The 17,886-nt window shown below is 36.0% G+C and overlaps 3 protein-coding genes across 3 annotated transcripts; 1 reads left to right on the top strand and 2 right to left on the bottom strand.

The window, feature by feature from the left end:
* Positions 1-3,096: 3,096 nt before the first annotated feature.
* On the top strand, positions 3,097-4,594 carry LOC111918785 (uncharacterized). The gene is made up of 3 exons (XM_023914408.3): positions 3,097-3,570; positions 4,156-4,173; positions 4,268-4,594. The coding sequence occupies exons 1-3, from the start codon at positions 3,213-3,215 to the stop codon at positions 4,459-4,461; spliced, it is 570 nt and encodes a 189-aa protein (XP_023770176.1). The 5' UTR covers positions 3,097-3,212; the 3' UTR covers positions 4,462-4,594.
* Positions 4,595-5,419: 825 nt separating this feature from the next.
* Positions 5,420-6,671, bottom strand: LOC111918784 (uncharacterized). The gene is made up of 2 exons (XM_023914407.3): positions 6,251-6,671; positions 5,420-6,155 (listed from the first exon to the last, which is right to left on the bottom strand). The coding sequence occupies exons 1-2, from the start codon at positions 6,553-6,555 to the stop codon at positions 5,636-5,638; spliced, it is 825 nt and encodes a 274-aa protein (XP_023770175.1). The 5' UTR covers positions 6,556-6,671; the 3' UTR covers positions 5,420-5,635.
* Positions 6,672-16,058: 9,387 nt separating this feature from the next.
* Positions 16,059-17,595, bottom strand: LOC111918786 (probable WRKY transcription factor 41). Its single transcript, XM_023914411.3, has 3 exons — positions 17,160-17,595; positions 16,939-17,067; positions 16,059-16,847 (listed from the first exon to the last, which is right to left on the bottom strand). Exons 1-3 carry the CDS (start codon positions 17,450-17,452, stop codon positions 16,340-16,342), a joined length of 930 nt encoding a protein of 309 aa, XP_023770179.1. The 5' UTR covers positions 17,453-17,595; the 3' UTR covers positions 16,059-16,339.
* Between the last annotated feature and the right edge of the window lie 291 nt (positions 17,596-17,886).

Genomic DNA, 17,886 nt, shown 5'->3' with positions numbered 1-17,886 from the left:
AATCCCATATCAATCTACCCCATGGGTACCTATGTCAAAAAATTGCACGTAATAATGGTTAGATTACCCAGTTTCCCTAAAAAGTATCATTTTGATATAATATAGGTAAAAAACTGTATGCATGTTAAACTCCTATAAATTAGAGACGAGTGTCATACGTTTATTAGTAACTGGCTATTGCAGGTATTTCCCCAAAAATCCTTGCTCTAGCATATCCAGCAGGGAGACTCTCACCACGTCTTTATTGCTTAATTGACGAAGTAAGTTATTGAACACCTTCTTAAGGTCAGCCATACTCACCGAATGTAAAAGCGGTACAAATGGAAACAAATGTTTTCTGAATTATGCAAAACTAGAACTGGGATGGAAATAATTCCTGAAGCACAAGTCGATGACAAAGCAGAAGGCTTACTTGTCAAAGCAAACCCGATAGTCGCAAACCAGAAATAGAAGCTCTTCTTGGTCAACTGGATCAAAAGTATTAACTTCCTTGCACATATAATAGTAATATAGTAAATGGTGACATTCGACACCCATCGACATGTTCACTTAATCACCAAAACATGACTACCTAAACATCGCCCCACAAACTGGTCGGTTTTGTAAGCGAGCCATAATTTTGCGCCCAAGTTCAAGTCTGCAGGTTATAGTAGCAACCACTTTGTATGATGTAAGTGCGCCATGATTTTGTGCCCAAGTTCAGGTCTGCAGGTTATAGTAGCAACCTCTTTATATGTTCTATCATTCTACAATCAAAAGAGTTACTAATTAGAGATTTTTGTATGTATATTCCGTGACCAGAATTTCGGACAAAAAATCCGGTACGGTAGTCCGGACCAAAATTCTGGAACCAGTTCATTGTATTTCAGACATGTTTTCGAATTCTAGATATGATTTCGGATTCTGGACACGTTCCGGATTAGCGAAAATTAAGGTTTTTGATAACAATGTATGATGTAGTATAAATATATAAGTCCATGTGACCCTATAATTGTCTTAACATGATTAAAATTTACAGAAAACCCTATAATACCTATATAATTGCGTAAATTAAGCATTTTTAACGTATAATATAAATAAATGTATTTAATTAACAACAAATTTCAAACTTACATGTAAAAACTCCATTTTGTCACTGCTATTAGAAGACATTTTCAATTGTAAGGGTGTCCGAATTGGAATGTAGGATAATCCAAAACAAGGAATGTCGAAATCTAGTCTGAAACGAGTTAGATGGTATTCATAGGATATTACTAGGTCAAAATATTATCTACTTGTTTAGTTTAACCAAATATGAATTCGGGAATGGAACACCTCATTCCGGACCAAATGATCATTTTGCAATGGGATAATGACTTGTAAGGGTAACGAACTTTCGATTTTGTTCACATTTAGTCACTAAACTTTTTTTCGTTATCTATTTGCCATTGAACTATTGAAACTGTACACATTTTACCCTTATGACCGGCTGTTGTCGGTCATAAGGGTAAAATGTGTACAGTTTCAATAGTTCAGTGGCAAATAGATAATGAAAAAAAGTTTAGTGACTAAATATGAACAAAATCGAAAGTTCGTTTCCCTCTAAAAAAGTTCAATGATTAAATGTGAACAAACTTCCTCTTGTATTATGTTTTAGCAAATTATTTATTTTTGTTAAATTCTATCAACATTTGTTGATGAAGAAAGTTTATAATCATTTTTCGATTATAAAAAAGAGGAGATATTTAGATATGAAAATTCGAAAGTTGAATTTTTCATATTATGCTAACTTGAAGACCGAAGTGACCTCAGAGTATTTGAAGTTTATGAAATGATTCGATTGGAGATTCGGAAGTGATTTCGGTTCATGATGGGTTTGGACTTATTGAAGATTTTTGGAGTGTGCATAAATGCTCAAATTTTGGGTAATTTTTTGGAGAATGAGAAATCCCTAATTACCTTTTGATGCTCGGTTTGTATGGTCTCACATTCTATAACCCAAATTGAAAAGTCATGGAAGAATTGAAGATTTGATGTTTATCTCTACATGTGTCACGTTTGAGGCTCGATTCGTGAAGTTGCTCGAGTTTGGAAGATTTGAAGCGAGTCATCCATTCCTAACTTTGAGGGGGAGAATGTTGGGTACAAAGTTATCCATGTATGACTTTGTAAATTGTTTGACTTTTGTACACTCACTTGCATGTGGTAAAGTAGCCTTGTGACATGATATATATATATATATATATATATATATATATATATATATATATATATATATATATATATATATATATATATATATATATATATATATATATAGAGAGAGAGAGAGAGAGAGAGAGAGAGAGATGTAAAGACCTATATATAAGGTGAGTTCATACCACATGTAGAGGTATGCTTGAGAGATGTAACATCGAGAGTGTTAGTGTGTTAATTATGTATATTTAGATCTAGATCCTTTTTTGTAAACACCTTTCATAATCAAATGCATCTATTAAACACCCAAATCACCGTGTTCTTTGTGTGTTCTTTAATTCCACATGTCAAACCAATGGTCATAATTCACATGAGTGAGAATGATTAATTGTTTTGTAAAAACAAAACCGGATTGGAAATTTTGATTTTTTATTTTGGAAAATACAAAAGCATTGTTTTTTTTTCGGTTTCGTTTTTTCGTAGATTTCTTCATCAACAAATGTTGCTAGAATTTTACAAAAATAAATAATTTGCTAAAACATAATACAAGAGGAAGTTTGTTCACATTTAGTCATTGAACTTTTTTAGAGGGAAACGAACTTTCGATGTTGTTCATATTTAGTCACTAAACTTTTTTTCGTTATCTATTTGTCACTGAACTATTGAAACTGTACACATTTTACCCTTATGACCGGCAACAACCGGTCATAAAGGTAAAATGTGTACAGTTTCAATAGTTCAGTGACAAATAGATAACGAAAAAAAATTTAGTGACTAAATGTGAACAAAGTCAAAAGTTAGTTACCCTTACAAGTTATTATCCTTTTTGCAATTTCCCTATAAAATAACCCATAATTTACGATTCCTAAAAACCAATTAAACCAAATCTATAAACTAAACGAATAACACCCTTACATCCTATTCCTTAAAACGACCAATCTCAAGTCCGAACGACCTCCTAAAAACAAAATGAAACAACGATAAGTAGCCTCGTGTTTTTCAGAAAGCTCGTTAAATCACTTCACCACTCAAACACAATGATCAACTGTCTGCAGACTGTTTGCCGTAATCCTATCTTACTGGGTTCTTCTTCTTCGCTGTTTCCAAACAATTTCAAAGTTACTATCCATTATCCCAATGGAATCAAAGAGGCCAACTGCTTCAGAAAGGCTAAACTTTCCGAGAAAAATCGAAGTAATTTTGTGGTAAACGGATTGCCTTTTCCAGTAGATCCATGGTCACCCACCATTGATTCACAGAGCATAGCTTCACAACTCTTTGCTTTCTCGTTGTTTCCGTACATTGGGTTTTTGTACTTCATCACCAGATCCAATTCCGCGCCGAAGCTTACCCTTTTTGGTTTTTACTTCTTGCTTGCTTTTGTTGGTGCCACCAGTTAAGTTTCCTCCTTTTATCTAATGTTCTTATATTGATAGTACTCGTTACTCCTTAATGTGCTCTAGCAATTTTGTGGATTTCTTGCCTGCCAAGTGTTTGTTAATATTACCAAGTGAATTTTCCTAACCTTGTGTTCTTATTGATCCTCAAACACCATCTTTCTTAGACACAAAATGCATAAAAAGTTGCATTTACACCTCCAATGGATGTTTGAAATCACTAATTGTTGGTAACAATAACATGTTTTACAATTTAGTACGAATGATAGTGTTAGTATGCAACAAAAATTCCGTTGTTTATTATGCTCACAATCGGTTGTGTTGATAAAATTTGGCATGATATTACTGAAAAAATGATTTGCTTGTGCTATGGTTGAAAGCATTTCTCATATCCTCATTTGCTTGAGCTTCACAATTGATGGAAAATTATGAAAATCCAGTATTATTTTTTGCCATTGGAGTGTTGTATCTGTCATTTTTACATACAAAGTGCAATGATTCATAATGATAGTAACTTCATTTGGTCTAACAAATTTTCTTTATGGTGGTGTTCTTTTGCTTCTCTTCTGTTCTTCACATCCAGTCCCTGCAGGAATATATGGTAATTTCCTCTTTCCCAAAAAAAAAACTTCAAATAAGAGTCTTATAAAATAAACATATTTGATTTGAAGTTTATGAATCTTTTTGGAACACAGCTAAGGTGCATTATGGAACTTCCTTATCAAATGTGGATTGGTTACATGGTGGTGCTGAATCACTTCTGACTTTGACCAATCTGTTTATTGTTATTGGCCTAAGACAAGCTCTAAAGAAAAAACCCAATCACCCAAACCAACTTGTACCTGATGCTGAATCTGTGCTACCAGATGACAACACTCCATCCACATAAATATTTATGTCGCTTATGCTTTTATTCAAGTTCAAGAAGAGTAGAAACCGGTTCTCAACTGTCAAAATATATGTTAATTTTAGATGTTCCTTGGCTACAAAACAAATATAGCTGTAGAAATTCAGAATTTTTTTTTTTTGCCCTCTAAAAGAAAGAGTTGTCAATATATGATGAAGATAATCTGATAGCCAAAATATTACTCTCAGACAAGTCAAACATTTTATTGAAGAGTTGCGTGCATCACAAATTTAAAAAAAAATTTAAAAAAAAAAAAGGGTCCAAATTCAACTCTATGAAAAGTGAAAACTACTTGTTGGGATCCTATAGTGGATCCATATGATTAGCCAAGCAATCCAAACATATCCCGAAGAAATGTCAAACATTTGGTCACATAAACAAGTGAAGAATCCAACAATTAATGAAATGGATACGATAACAATATCCAACAATAAGAGCAACACATGCCAAGATAAAGCAAATAAACTTATAAAACACGAGCATTTAACATGATTCCACAACCGGGGTGATTGTGTATATATCCAAATCAACAATCAAACCGGAGTTACAAATCACTAACAAGCGACCAAATTGAAGAAACAAAGACCTTTGTGGCTTTGTCTTGAGAGAAATTACTAGAATGAAGGAAGAAAAATTGCCTAACATCCTCGTTTTAAAAAAAAAAAGACTACTTGGCCGTTACTTCCATACCAAGGGGCCATTTCTGTCAAAAATAGGCACTTCTGTTAACCACTTATCACTTTGACCAACCTATTTATTGTTGTTATTGGTCTAAGACAAACTTTTACAAAACCAACATGCAAAAACAACTTGTACCTGATGCTGAGTCTGTGGGTACCAGATGACAACACTCCATCCACTTAGCTCCAAATTTGGGAATTATAAGAAAAATATATAAATGCATAATATATGCTTCATGTAACTTGTACTTTTCTTCAAGTTCAAGAAGAATAGAAACCGGGTTTCAAGTTGCAAAAATTTGTATTGATACATTACTTGTAGATGTTCCATAGCTAGCTAGCTAGTTATAAAATCTTACATTTCAAATATGTACAAACATAGTTCTAGCAAGCCTCAGTCTGCAACTGGGAACTCTAATAATGAATCATTTATTTCTTGTTCATTCCTTGTGTAGTTCTTGAGGGCTATCTATCTATCATAAGAAACAGTTGTTAAATAATGTGAAATCAGGGTATAGATCTTCCGGATCGCTTGTGAAATCCAATGATGAAGAAATACCCCAGTCTGTGAGGTAGTTAGATTCAGAGGTGTCCGGAGAGATAAAAGGTGGTGAATAGACTTGCAATAGTTCATCATCAAAATGATTAGGAAGACTAAGTGCTTCAAAATCATCATCACTGAATCCAAATGGTGTTGAAGAGAAGGAAAGTGAAGATGGAAGAATGGCACTCAAGTCCCACGTGTTAACACTGAGGTTTGCTCTGAGATTTGAGAGAACCTCTCCAGGATTCGGTGTTGATAGTTGTTGATGGTGGTGGGTTGGCTTTATTTCATGTTTTTCCGGCGACGGTGGCGGTGGTGGTGCCGACTGTACGACATTGTTGCAGGTGGGTATCCCTTTGTATACTGTTGGGTTTTCATCTCTTCTCTTCTTCCAACTGTAAACATCATTAGTGTTACCCTCAACTTCATTTTCCCATGGTGTTGATGCCTTTCTGTAAACACAAATCAAGAAACAAGATTTAGATTCTGCTCATTCTTTTAAGTGAAGAATATTAAAGAAACATCGAGAAGTGAAAATCAAAAATACCTCTTTTTGGAAACAGCATTTTCGTCAAACTCAAACTCAAACCCAAACTCAAATTCTCCGCTTTTAGGGCTGACTGTGGATATGGATGACTTGGGCAGACTGGATTCGGGCAGTGGATTTGCCCGAGGCTGCCCGGCTGATTTAAGAGTAAAAAGAGCTTTATCATATGAAGATAAGATCTTATGTATCAAGAATTCTCTAGCTTCAGCTGAATTTAGATTGAGCCTTAGCTGTTTAGCCATTTCTATTCCTTGAGTGAGCTCATGGATGACTGTTGTCTGTTCATAAACACAAGCACTCTCCATATCTTTTTAGTACAACACTCAATGCACGGCGTACAAGATAAAGTGGGTTGATTGAGTGTCAGTGATAGTTCATATGAGAGAGCTTGGTTGTATATATGGAGATAGAAGTGAGATGGTGGAAGTGTAATCTGAATATATAGGAATGATCAATGATTTTGGTTGAGGGGAGTCAAAAGTTGACCGAAGAAACCGAGTAAAATGTTTTGGTCAAATGGTGTAACGAGTGAGCTATAACTGTTGTTGACCAATTTAAACAATTGTTTTGTAACAACCTCATTTTGCACATGGTTGTTTGATATTAAAAATCTGGATAACTAGAAAATGGCTTTTCAAGAAAATAATTAAAATGTTCAAGTAGTACATAGAATGATAGAATACTGAAATAGCCACATAGATAAATAGATAAAACGGTAAAACGGTAAAAATGCAAGTTTCTTCTAATTTTTTTGCTCTATGAGATGACAAGGATTTATTGGATGACGAGAAGATTTACTTCAAAATAGAAAAAAAAAAAATGTAACATATTAAGCTTAACGAAGTGGATTAACAAAAATCTTACAAGCAGTAAAATTATGGCTAAAAATTATTAGCAACTCACAATTTAAAAGTTATAACAATTTCGAGCGAGATGTTACAAAGTGTTAAAAACTTCTATGAATCAAGAAATGAATAAATTAAAATAGACCGATTAAAGTTGGTACAATTTCTAGGATCCTAACCAAAGACCAAGATACAAAGTAGTCTAGGTTTTCAAATGTGTTCTTTCTAGAAATTATATGAATTTCTAGAAATTATACAAATTTATAACACTTGTTCCTCAAGTATATTTTTTTTATTATTTTAAAGTTTATAATTTTTGAGAAATAAGAGTCTACGCAGGGCATAGATTGGGAATTACGTAGGGCGTAATTCATATAACTCATGCGGGGATCTTATGCCCTACGCAGGGCGTAACCTTGGTTACGCATAGCGTAGTGGCGCAGAGCGCAAACCTTAATTTTCGGGTTTTTGAGCTCTATTTAAGGACCTTAACCCATTGAGACCTTTCTTATAACCAGACTCCATCCCCTATAGCCCCATTTACAAACCCTAGTCCCTTGGAGAGAATTTGGAGCTTGAGAGTGAATTTTGGTGCATTTTTTGATTTCGAAGGTCATTGTAGAAGTTGTGGTGTAACTTCCGTTCTAGGTATTTTCATTTCCAACTTAAAATAACAAAGTTTTGCAAAGTCAGTCCCTACGCAGGGCGTATTTGCTGTGTACGTCGAGCGTAGGTCACTTATGTCTGGACGCGGACCTCGTCGAGTACGTAGGGCGTACGTGAGGAGTATGCAAGGCATACTCATGCAGACTCCAAACCCTAATTTTTAGGGTTCAGACCCTATTTAAAGAACCTTAAGTCCTTGAGGCATCCCTCATCACCAGCCCCCACTATCCCAAAGCATCATTTTGAAACCCTAGCCACCTTGTGAGATTCTTGAGCTTTTAGAGTTATATTTTGTGTGTTTTATGAAGAAGGTGATCATTGGAGGAGCTCTTGGAAGTCCATTGCTTGTAGATCCATATTTTGTTGTTCATCTAGCTTCTTCAGAAGGTAAAAAGCTCCCACCTTGAAGGTTCATTTTCTAGATCTTGTTGGTTGGTGAATCCTTATGTATTTTTTGTCCCATGGATTTGGTTCTTGTGAGTATGATCAGCTACTCCAGAACCCTTGGTCATCCTTTTAGCCATTTCTAAGGTTAATATGTAACATCCCAAAAATTCAACAAATTTAAAGCTTTTCAAAAAAAACCCTTTTTTAATAGTAATGTTACAAAACCATTATTTTCAAAACATTATTTGAAATCAGAGTCTCCCAATATCAAACCTGTTGAAAACCAAGGATGTGTACGGTCATGCATTCGCTTTGCCACGGTCCACTGAAGTACCTGAAACCATAAACCAAAACTGTAAGCACGAAGCTTAGTGAGTTCCCCCAAAATACCACCATATGAACAAATAACATATACCAACAAATAACATGCATACAAAACCTTCAGCCTGACCGGACCGCTACGCAGGCCTACAGACTATTTGGACCGCTCATAGAACCTTCAGCATGACTGGACCGCATCACCAGGCCTTCAGCGTATCTGGACCGTTCTTCGGGCCTTCGGCCTAACTAGTCCGCCTCACGGGCCTTTAGTCTGTCCGGGCCGCCCTGGGTGTCTTGGCCTTCAGTCTCCACTGGTCCGCCTCAACCCAACCACACATAACATGTTGACATATACATAACAGATAAACATATATAAACCTAGCTAGCCATAACAACGTATCGATATAAACATTATCGGGTTTGTTGACAGACAGCACAAAGCAGTGCAGTCTCAGCCAACCTACACTACAGTGCCATATACACAGCTAATCATATAACCAGTCAACAGATAAGCAGACAGATCTTACAGATCACTAAGCATAGCCTCATCCTATATACCAGGAGACAGGTCTAACAGATCACTACTGTATACCAACATGCAATAAACCAGGATAACAATTCAATGGGCCGGCCTTGGTGCCTTCGACCCGAAAATACAGTGGGGAAAACTCACCTCAAGCCGCTGATAATTAAATAACTGCTCGGTCCGCCGAACCGGATGACCTCGCGCCAACGAACAATAAATACAATCTTAATCAATAATTAACCCGATAACCCAAAATACCCTTAGGTCAAACTTGGTCAACCCTAATCAAATTTAAATTCAAAGTCAACGGTCAAGGTTCAAAAGTCAATATTTCTTCCTAGTGGAGTACGCCATGCGTACCAAGAAAGTACGCCTAATGTACTTTGATGATGACAAATAATGGGAAGCTGATCACGTACGCGCAATGTACCACCAGGTACGCCCAACGTACTCAACCCACTCCCAAAACTCCATTAAGGGCTTATTACATTAAGTTCTTACATCTAAAACTCAGACCTAAGCCCAAAATAATGTCCTAAATCATAAAGTTCCCAACTTTATGACTTTGCATGGGTATAAAGTGCTTAATGTCTAAAACCCTAAGTTCTTAACCTAATAAGACATCACAACTTTTGCATGGAAGGGATAGAAGGGCCAATATCACATTTTCATAGTTCATAATAGCTTTATAATGGATAAAGTTTCCAACTTTATCCATTAGAATGGTCCCAACAAACAAGATATAGTCTTTAAGTCTCAAAGGGACCCAAACGTTCATCTTTTTCAACTTAATCCATTAAGTACAAGTCTCCAACTCTCAGATCTGAATCAAAATGATGTTTAGATGGATAAAGTTTCCAGCTTTATCCATTACAAGTCATAAACTTTCAAGATATAAACTTTATACACTAAAATGACCAAAAGCTCATAACATCCAAAACTAGTTAGATCTAACAAATGTCTCATCAAGATTCAAACTTTATACCTCTAGAAGATAGATCAATGTGTATAAAGTCCAGATCTATAAGTTCCAATGCAACTAACACTTCTCCAAGGAGTTCCTTCTTCTCCAAGATGCACCATGCATACTCCAAAGCACTCAAAAACACCTTCTTTTAGCACACAAGGCTTAACTAGGGTTAGGGTTTCATAGAAGGGGTGTTAGAGGGGTGGAGGCTGAGAATAGAGTGGGTTTGGGGAGTTAAGGAACTTAAATAGGACTCAAACCACGAAAATAGGGTTTGGGTACTGATTGCGTACATCCAACATACTTCTGGTATGTGTAGTGTACTCAGGATGCCTCAGTACGCCCAACATACTAAGCATAACCCAAAACCGACTAAACTTCAAACAGGCATAACTTCTTCGTTCCAACTATGATTGTGACGTTCTTTATATCAATGAAAAAATAACGAGAAGCTTTACACTTCTATCAACTCATCCTTGCCTTAAAACTTTCCGAACAAAAATCCAAAATTTATAAAAGCTCGAACTGACACTTTACCAAAATACCCCTGGTGCCAAAACACGGACCGAACTTCCGGATCATCCAAATTACATTACGCACACCTAAATGGGTCTAAATCTCTTTTCCTCAAAGGCACTAAGCCTGATGATACTCGGTCTTCGGGTCACCACCCCTACATAAGAAACGATTCAGAAAACGGTGTTACAACTCTCACCCACTTAAATTAGATTTTGTCCTCAAAATCACTCTTAACACCCTCCTGAGAACCAACGTTCCGAACAAAATCATCTAGTGCTGAACAAATCATTAAACCCATAATTGTCGATCCAAAACGCTACTTCTATAATTTTGAAGCCCATCACTTGCCTGACCTTTGCACAGGTAGAATCATTCTGAAGCACAACCAAAAGGGTCTCCTCCTACCATCAAAACTGAAACATCCTTTTGACCCTGAACCTTCCAACTGATAACTCTGCATACAGACTCCTAAATCCATAACTTGCTGAGATACAAATTTTCACTTATACACTAACGATTCCCGATGTGAATCTCAACCAAGAGCCACTTGGTACATAACCCATAACCTGAGATCCAAGGATTTACACTTGTGTTTCACTCGAACTCTTCTGATTCACGAACACCATTCCTTAAGCCGAGATATAAAATCCCCAAAACACCGCTGAGACTACCAGTCTCGCACCTGGTCCAACCACCAGGTTCCTGAGAGTCCAACAGATAGGGCTATTCTACCCTATGAACCACTCTATGCCACTCCCTGGCCACATATTCATCCTACTAAAACCATAATCCAATTCCTTGACCTAATTGGTCTCTACCAGGTCTGACCTGCATTGTCATAATCATACGGGCCTTGCCCACGGGTCTTACCCAGCGAGAGCTACACAGGCCCAACCCATCTCGAACCCTAATGGTCATATTCCCATGACAGATATATGTTATCCGACCCTATTTTCCGCCTTGCCCAAGGCACGAGCTAATCCTCCTTTATACTCACAACAACCCCAACGATGGTCTACCTCAATCAGGTGAATGTTACGATCCCATCGCAGACTTACAACACTTCCATATTATCTGCCAATCTAGTGGATGTTATGGCCACCCCATAGTCTTACGACACGACTATCTGTCACACGACCCGACCCGATATCAATGCAAAATACAACGAAATCATGGCCTCACACGACCCGATATTAGGATCAATAGTCTTATACTTGATCCAATTCAAAGGCTATAGCCAAAAAGAACCATTCATATAGTTCGAACCAAGTGCTCCAATGTTATCTTGTCCAGTCGCATACACCCCTCTCGATAATACATATAATGAATTACCCCAATGCACATCCATATAGAACCCATAACATCATCCAAAAAGGAGAGAAATACCATAGTTCTATCGAACGACAAACCTCAATCACTAACAGAAGATATCCCCATGAATGATCGGAACAAGACCCCATACCTTGGCTGAGACTAAATAGATTCCACCAATACACAACCGGCACATGAAGTGTAACACCCGGGTTTCAGGGCTAAGCGTATTTGTCAATGTAATACTCTAGGTCAACTATTGTAACTCTTTTTGAAGTAATAAAGATGAAATATTTGAGTATTATGTGAATTATGTGTGTTATTGTGCTTATTATTTAATTATAAATGTATAATTAATAAAGAATAAAAATAAGCGTTAAAATTAAAGTGTGAGATAAACCCGATATCTCTACATAAAGTTGTAGTGGTCGAAACAAGGATTTCGGGGATATAAGGAACGCCGAAATCCGAGTTATAAAGAACCAACGCATGAGTTACGCCTATACTATATTTAATATAGCTTTTATTTAATTATAGTAACATTAGTAGGACCTGAAAATAATTATTTGGGTTATTATTATGAGTTATATTGAGTGTTATTTAACGCTTATATAATAGTAATAATAGCTAGACTATTAATTAGTCCCAATTAACGTTAAAACTAAACTCTAGTGGTATTAATACTAGGTTTTGGTCAAGGAAAAATTGTTTTAAGAAGTAACGAAGAGTTGTCCGAGTGCCGAGTCACCACCTTACCAGGTGAGTGCATAGTTACTTTCAGCTTACACATAGATATGAAGTATTTTATATAAATTACGTGCTATGTGTGCATATTATCTGAACACTTGCTATCTATGTTGGATGAACATTGTTATACATGTTTTCAATGATTTAAACTGTATATGTATTTTATATCTACGAAAATGTTGGGGTAAAACATGGGTAGATGTAATAGGTGATGTGTGATAAAATGATGAGAGGCCTCGATGTTGATGTTGTTGATTCTGTCATCTAGCGGAGTATGGATGACGACCACAGACTCTTCTAGACAGTCCAGTGGAACACTAGTAGGCTCACAACCTGTAGGTGTTTGTGAACGATGTGTTCACCGGTGTACTCCATCCCCCACATGGTTGCCTTTAGGACATTTATTGCCAAGTAATCCCCTTAGCAGTAATGTCCATCCCGATGATGATCCTTAGACTAGGTCCCTTATGATAGGTGTTTAGGGACGTAAAGTGAGGATAACGGAAACGGGTAATCGGGTTATTGTTGATTGATGAAATTAATAAACTTATTTATTGTGGGTTGAAAACCCTATGTGCTCACCAGGCTCCCAAGCTTGACCCACTCAGTTTTATGTATTACAGGTAGTGGCGCTTGAGCATAGATATGATGTTTGGACGAGGGATTACGGATATAGGCCTGTAGATGTGAAATATTGTAGTAAGGCTTATATTGTATTGTTTATGCTTTTGATATGTACGAACATGACATCGCAAGTCTTTTAATGAAATACATTTCTATGGAAATGCTTTTGATAAATCTTTATCATATTTTGTTTTGGGACAAATTCCGCAACACTTTTATTTAAAATGTTACTCTGATTTTCAAACAAAGCATAAACAAAATCGGTCTTTTCTGGCCGTGATTTTGGGGATGTCACATGAAGACTTCCAAGGTGATCCTGAATACTACCAAAACCTGAGTTGGCTATGAACCAAAATTTCACACCACCATCATTGAGGGTAAACATACTCAGGGACCAAAGGAACATAAAACACATTAAACTTGACGATAGGTTGACACATCCATTGAACTGCAATTGTCACAACTTGAAACTCTCAGAGAACCTTCGATGAATAACAAATGATGCGACCAGAAATTGAGTACGCATTGACATTAGATCAAATGATCTAAAACCCTTATGGAGCTGATCACACCCAATTCTGAAACTAGTTCCCTGATCGACCTTTGAACAAGCTAGACTATAATTAGAATTCCATGAAACGAGCTAACAAATTCCCCCTGCCGCCAATACTCAACCTGAGTGGTTCTAGCGGCTCCTCATTTATTCTTTGGAACCCCCTCAAGAAACAAGTAGTTGCAACGAGCTCCTTGACCAAACACTTCATGTTGAGGGACAACTCATGTGTCTCATGAACACATACATCCGATCGCCACCTACTATATACCCTGCCTTCATCAAATCCTGAACCGAGATCCCACATACTCGCACTGAAGATCCATAGGAACCATTCTCTCAATACTACGAACCTAAACATATCGATGATCCTCTAAGAAAAATACTCAGTTCTCCTTCACTTAGGGTTCGAACTACCACCTACTGGTGTTGAAACCAAACCATAACTCAAAGTGGCTTAACCAGGTACAACCATCCCTGACCTTAGAATGAATAACATACGCATAGTGATCTTCCAAATAAGGATCAAACAAATCCCAAGAGAATTCTTGAATTTCAGCTGAAGATCTCTGAAATCTCCCCCAATCATGGCCAATTTAACATTAAGGATTCCTTGCAAGAGCATTAGCGAACACCGACTTACGATCCAAGTTCGACACTTGTGAATTTGAATTTTAGATTTGCTACCGCCTAAAATGGTTATGACACCAAAATCATAGCATTCTTCCCTTTTTAGTGTAATCATTGGAACAAACCGACCAAAAACTTATAGATGAAAGAAAATTTCACATTTATTGAATTTTCATCTTATTATATAACGCATTCCAACTATTCGAGATTCAAAGGTTTCTTCAGGATTAAATTCTTCAACTCGTTCGAATACTCAAATAATATACACACAATTTTTCAAAACTACTCTAGTATATACTAATACTAGGCGAATGCCCGCGCGTTGCGCAATGGGATAATTATGTAGTTTAATATGGTTATATATGGTTTAATGTATTGTGAATAATCCATACATAAAACTTGTATGCGATTAAATAGCATGTATATTTTTTGATTTACAGATTTTTTTTTATCATAATAAATAATGAATTTCTTTTACTATTAGTTTAAAATTTTAAATGTAATTTTTATGTACACATTAGTATCTAATGTAATTAGTTGATGATTTATTAGATATGGATTCTCATATGTGGTCGTCTATTTATGTTGAACCTCATAAAAATACATATTTAACGACTTTTGTTAGTTTTACTATTGAATAGAAAATGGTGCCGTATTTTAAGTAAATATAAAAAATATCATTCTCAATCTATTTTTAAGATAGTGACATATTTTAAGTTAATATAAAAAATCACATTCTAGAACTAATGAAAAGAAAAAACGTAGCCAAATTTTTTAACTATAATAAAGTTGATTCCAATTAAAAAGTGTTCAATCGAAGATAATATCATTCAATAAACATCATAAGATATTCCATTATATTCGAATTACAGACATCATTTTTGTAAGAGTCATTCAAAATATATGAGACTATAGTGCCTAATACGACAATGTAATAACCAAATGACCCTAACATATTTTAAATGAAATATAATTATAATATATATTCTCTATGCAACTAAATTTCTGCACAACATGTGAAATTCGTCTACTATATGGTATTCTTCTAATATATTATATTATAGTATTAACATTATATTTGGAAAACCACTTTGAGTTATATTATAGTTTATAACATTAAATTTGTGATGGGCTGTATTTGACACACATTTGTGTATTTATATCTATATTATATATTTAAAACAAATCTGATATAAACATCCAACCTAAATATTCATCTTCAAGTTTACTTTCTTCGCCACGTAAACAAACTTTTGTTATAAAGCCAAAAATGGAATAAAAGACACTTAATTGTATGATCATGATATATTGTATTTTGATTGGGGCTTGTACAAAACATGAATGAACATATATTATTAGTTTATCTCTTGTTTTGGGTAATTCGAATAAGATAGCTTCAAATCCAACATATCAAACGGATTACCCTTTTACTAAAGTCTAAAACCCAAAAACTCAAACATATTCTAGTACCATACAAATGCATGAGGTTTTAGCAAATTATTATCTCATATGAATTACCATTGATTATGTGTGATTAATTATTAAGAAGGTGAAAAGGTTTGGGGGTTTCAAATGCATGAGATTTTAGCAAATTATTGTGGGGGTTTCAAATACATGACAATCAAGGGAAAATGCAAGGTTTATAAGTAATTAAGATTAGACACTACTATAAGTTGTATATCCATATGACCATATCCATTGAGGAGCATATATAAAGTAAAGTCCAAGCTTTTTAAAACTGCTACACTTCACGTACATATATAGGTAGTTCCTTGAAATCATATTCACAAATCTACATTTTTCAAAGGAACTTATAAAAGAAACTTCAACTTAACATCACTTGCGATCCAAACACATATGTGTGATGATATTATCATGAGTTCCACTCTCTGACTGTGGGCTTTCCACATTAGACATTACCATTAGCCAACCACTCCGCCATTAGCCAATTTCCGTGATAGATCAACATCCACCATAATCACACTGTTTATGATTAACTCATGAAATCAGGGAATAGATCTGCCGCATCCTTTGGTAAATCCAATGATGATGAACTCGCCCAGTCTGTGAAGTAGTTAGATTCAGAGGTGGCCGGAGAGATGAACGACGGTGAATAGCCTTGCAATAGTTCCTCATCGAAATGATTAGGAAAATTAAGTGGATGGAAATCATTATCATTGAATTCAAATACTGTTGGAGGAATGGAATGTGAAGATGGAAGAGTGCAACCCAAATCCCAGGTGTTAACAGTGAGGTTGGCTCTCGGATTTGAAAAGTTCTCACCAGCATTTGGTGTTGTTAGTTGGTGGTGGTGGTGGGTTGGCTTTATTTCATGTTTTTCCGGCGAAGGCGGTGGTGGTAGTGCCGACTGTGCAACACCATTGCAGGTGTGTATCCCTCTGTACGTAATCTCAAATACTGTCGGATCTTCATCTGTTTTCTGCACTTGTTTTGTAGCCAAGCATTTCTGAACCTTTCTGTATGAGCATTTATAATAGCTTCTGCATGTTTTAGTAAAACTTACCATTAGGACTTGAATTCAATGACCATGTTAATTACCCATCCTTAACACGTAATATAATAGAAATTTACCTTGGAAATTTGGCACCCAAGATGTCTTTCTGCCCATACTTCCTCCAACTATAACCATCATTAGCGTTTCCCTCTATTTCATTATCACTCAAGATTTTAACTTCATTATCCCATGGTGTTGACGCCTTTCTGTGACACCAATCAAAAAACAAGATTTAGATTCTGCACATTCATTTGGGTAAAGGATAAATTAATACACAACGAGAAGTGAATTAAAATACCTCTTTTTGGAGGCAACATTTTGGCCAAACTCAAACTCATATTCAGTGCTTTGGGGACTGCTTGTAGTTATAGATGACTTGGGCAGACTAGATTCGGGCAGTGGACTTGCCCGAGGCTGCCCGGCTGATTTAAGAACAAAGAGGGCTTTGTCATATGAAGATAAGATCTTCTCTATCAAGAATTCTCTAGCTTCAGCTGAATCTAGATTGAGCCTTAGCTGTTTAGCCATTTCTATTCCTTGAGTTAACTCATGGACGACTGTCGTCTGTTCATGAACACAAGCACTCTCCATATCGATCTTTTCAGTACAACTCTAGATGCAGGATGTACTAGATAAACTGGGTTGACTTTGAGTGTCAGTGATTGTTCATATGAAGTACGTGAGCTTGCTTCTATATTTGGAGATAGAAGTGAGATTGTGCTAGTGTAATTGAGGGAAGAATGGAGGAGCTATATATAAACAGAAATTAAAAAGTTCTATTATTGTAGTGGAGTCAAAAGTTGACCGAAGAAACCGAGTAAAATGCTTTTAGATAATTAGATTCCAACGTGGGCTAGTCTTTGGTCAAATGTTGTAACGAGTGAGTTGTATTTTCTGTTGACCATTTCAAAACAGTTAGTTCTTAACTACCACATTGTTTTATCCCCACATTAAAAGTCAAAATTTTCCTATCTCCTAGGATTGGTAACCACACATGCATGATCCTTGCTGGAAACGATAAATCT

The sequence above is a fragment of the Lactuca sativa genome, chromosome 6, assembly GCF_002870075.4.
Source record: "Lactuca sativa cultivar Salinas chromosome 6, Lsat_Salinas_v11, whole genome shotgun sequence".
NCBI classification, from domain to species: domain Eukaryota; kingdom Viridiplantae; phylum Streptophyta; class Magnoliopsida; order Asterales; family Asteraceae; genus Lactuca; species Lactuca sativa.
This window is presented reverse-complemented; position numbering and strand designations above follow the sequence as displayed.

Coding starts and splice junctions, on each gene's coding strand:
- LOC111918785 (XM_023914408.3), top strand. CDS start 3,213: ATGATCAACTGTCTGCAGACTGTTTGCCGTAATCCTATCTTACTGGGT.
- LOC111918784 (XM_023914407.3), bottom strand. CDS start 6,555: ATGGAGAGTGCTTGTGTTTATGAACAGACAACAGTCATCCATGAGCTC. Junction 6,156..6,250: donor AATGCTGTTTCCAAAAAGAG/GTATTTTTGATT, acceptor TTGTGTTTACAG/AAAGGCATCAACACCATGGG.
- LOC111918786 (XM_023914411.3), bottom strand. CDS start 17,452: ATGGAGAGTGCTTGTGTTCATGAACAGACGACAGTCGTCCATGAGTTA. Junction 17,068..17,159: donor AATGTTGCCTCCAAAAAGAG/GTATTTTAATTC, acceptor TTGGTGTCACAG/AAAGGCGTCAACACCATGGG. Junction 16,848..16,938: donor TTGGGTGCCAAATTTCCAAG/GTAAATTTCTAT, acceptor TAAAACATGCAG/AAGCTATTATAAATGCTCAT.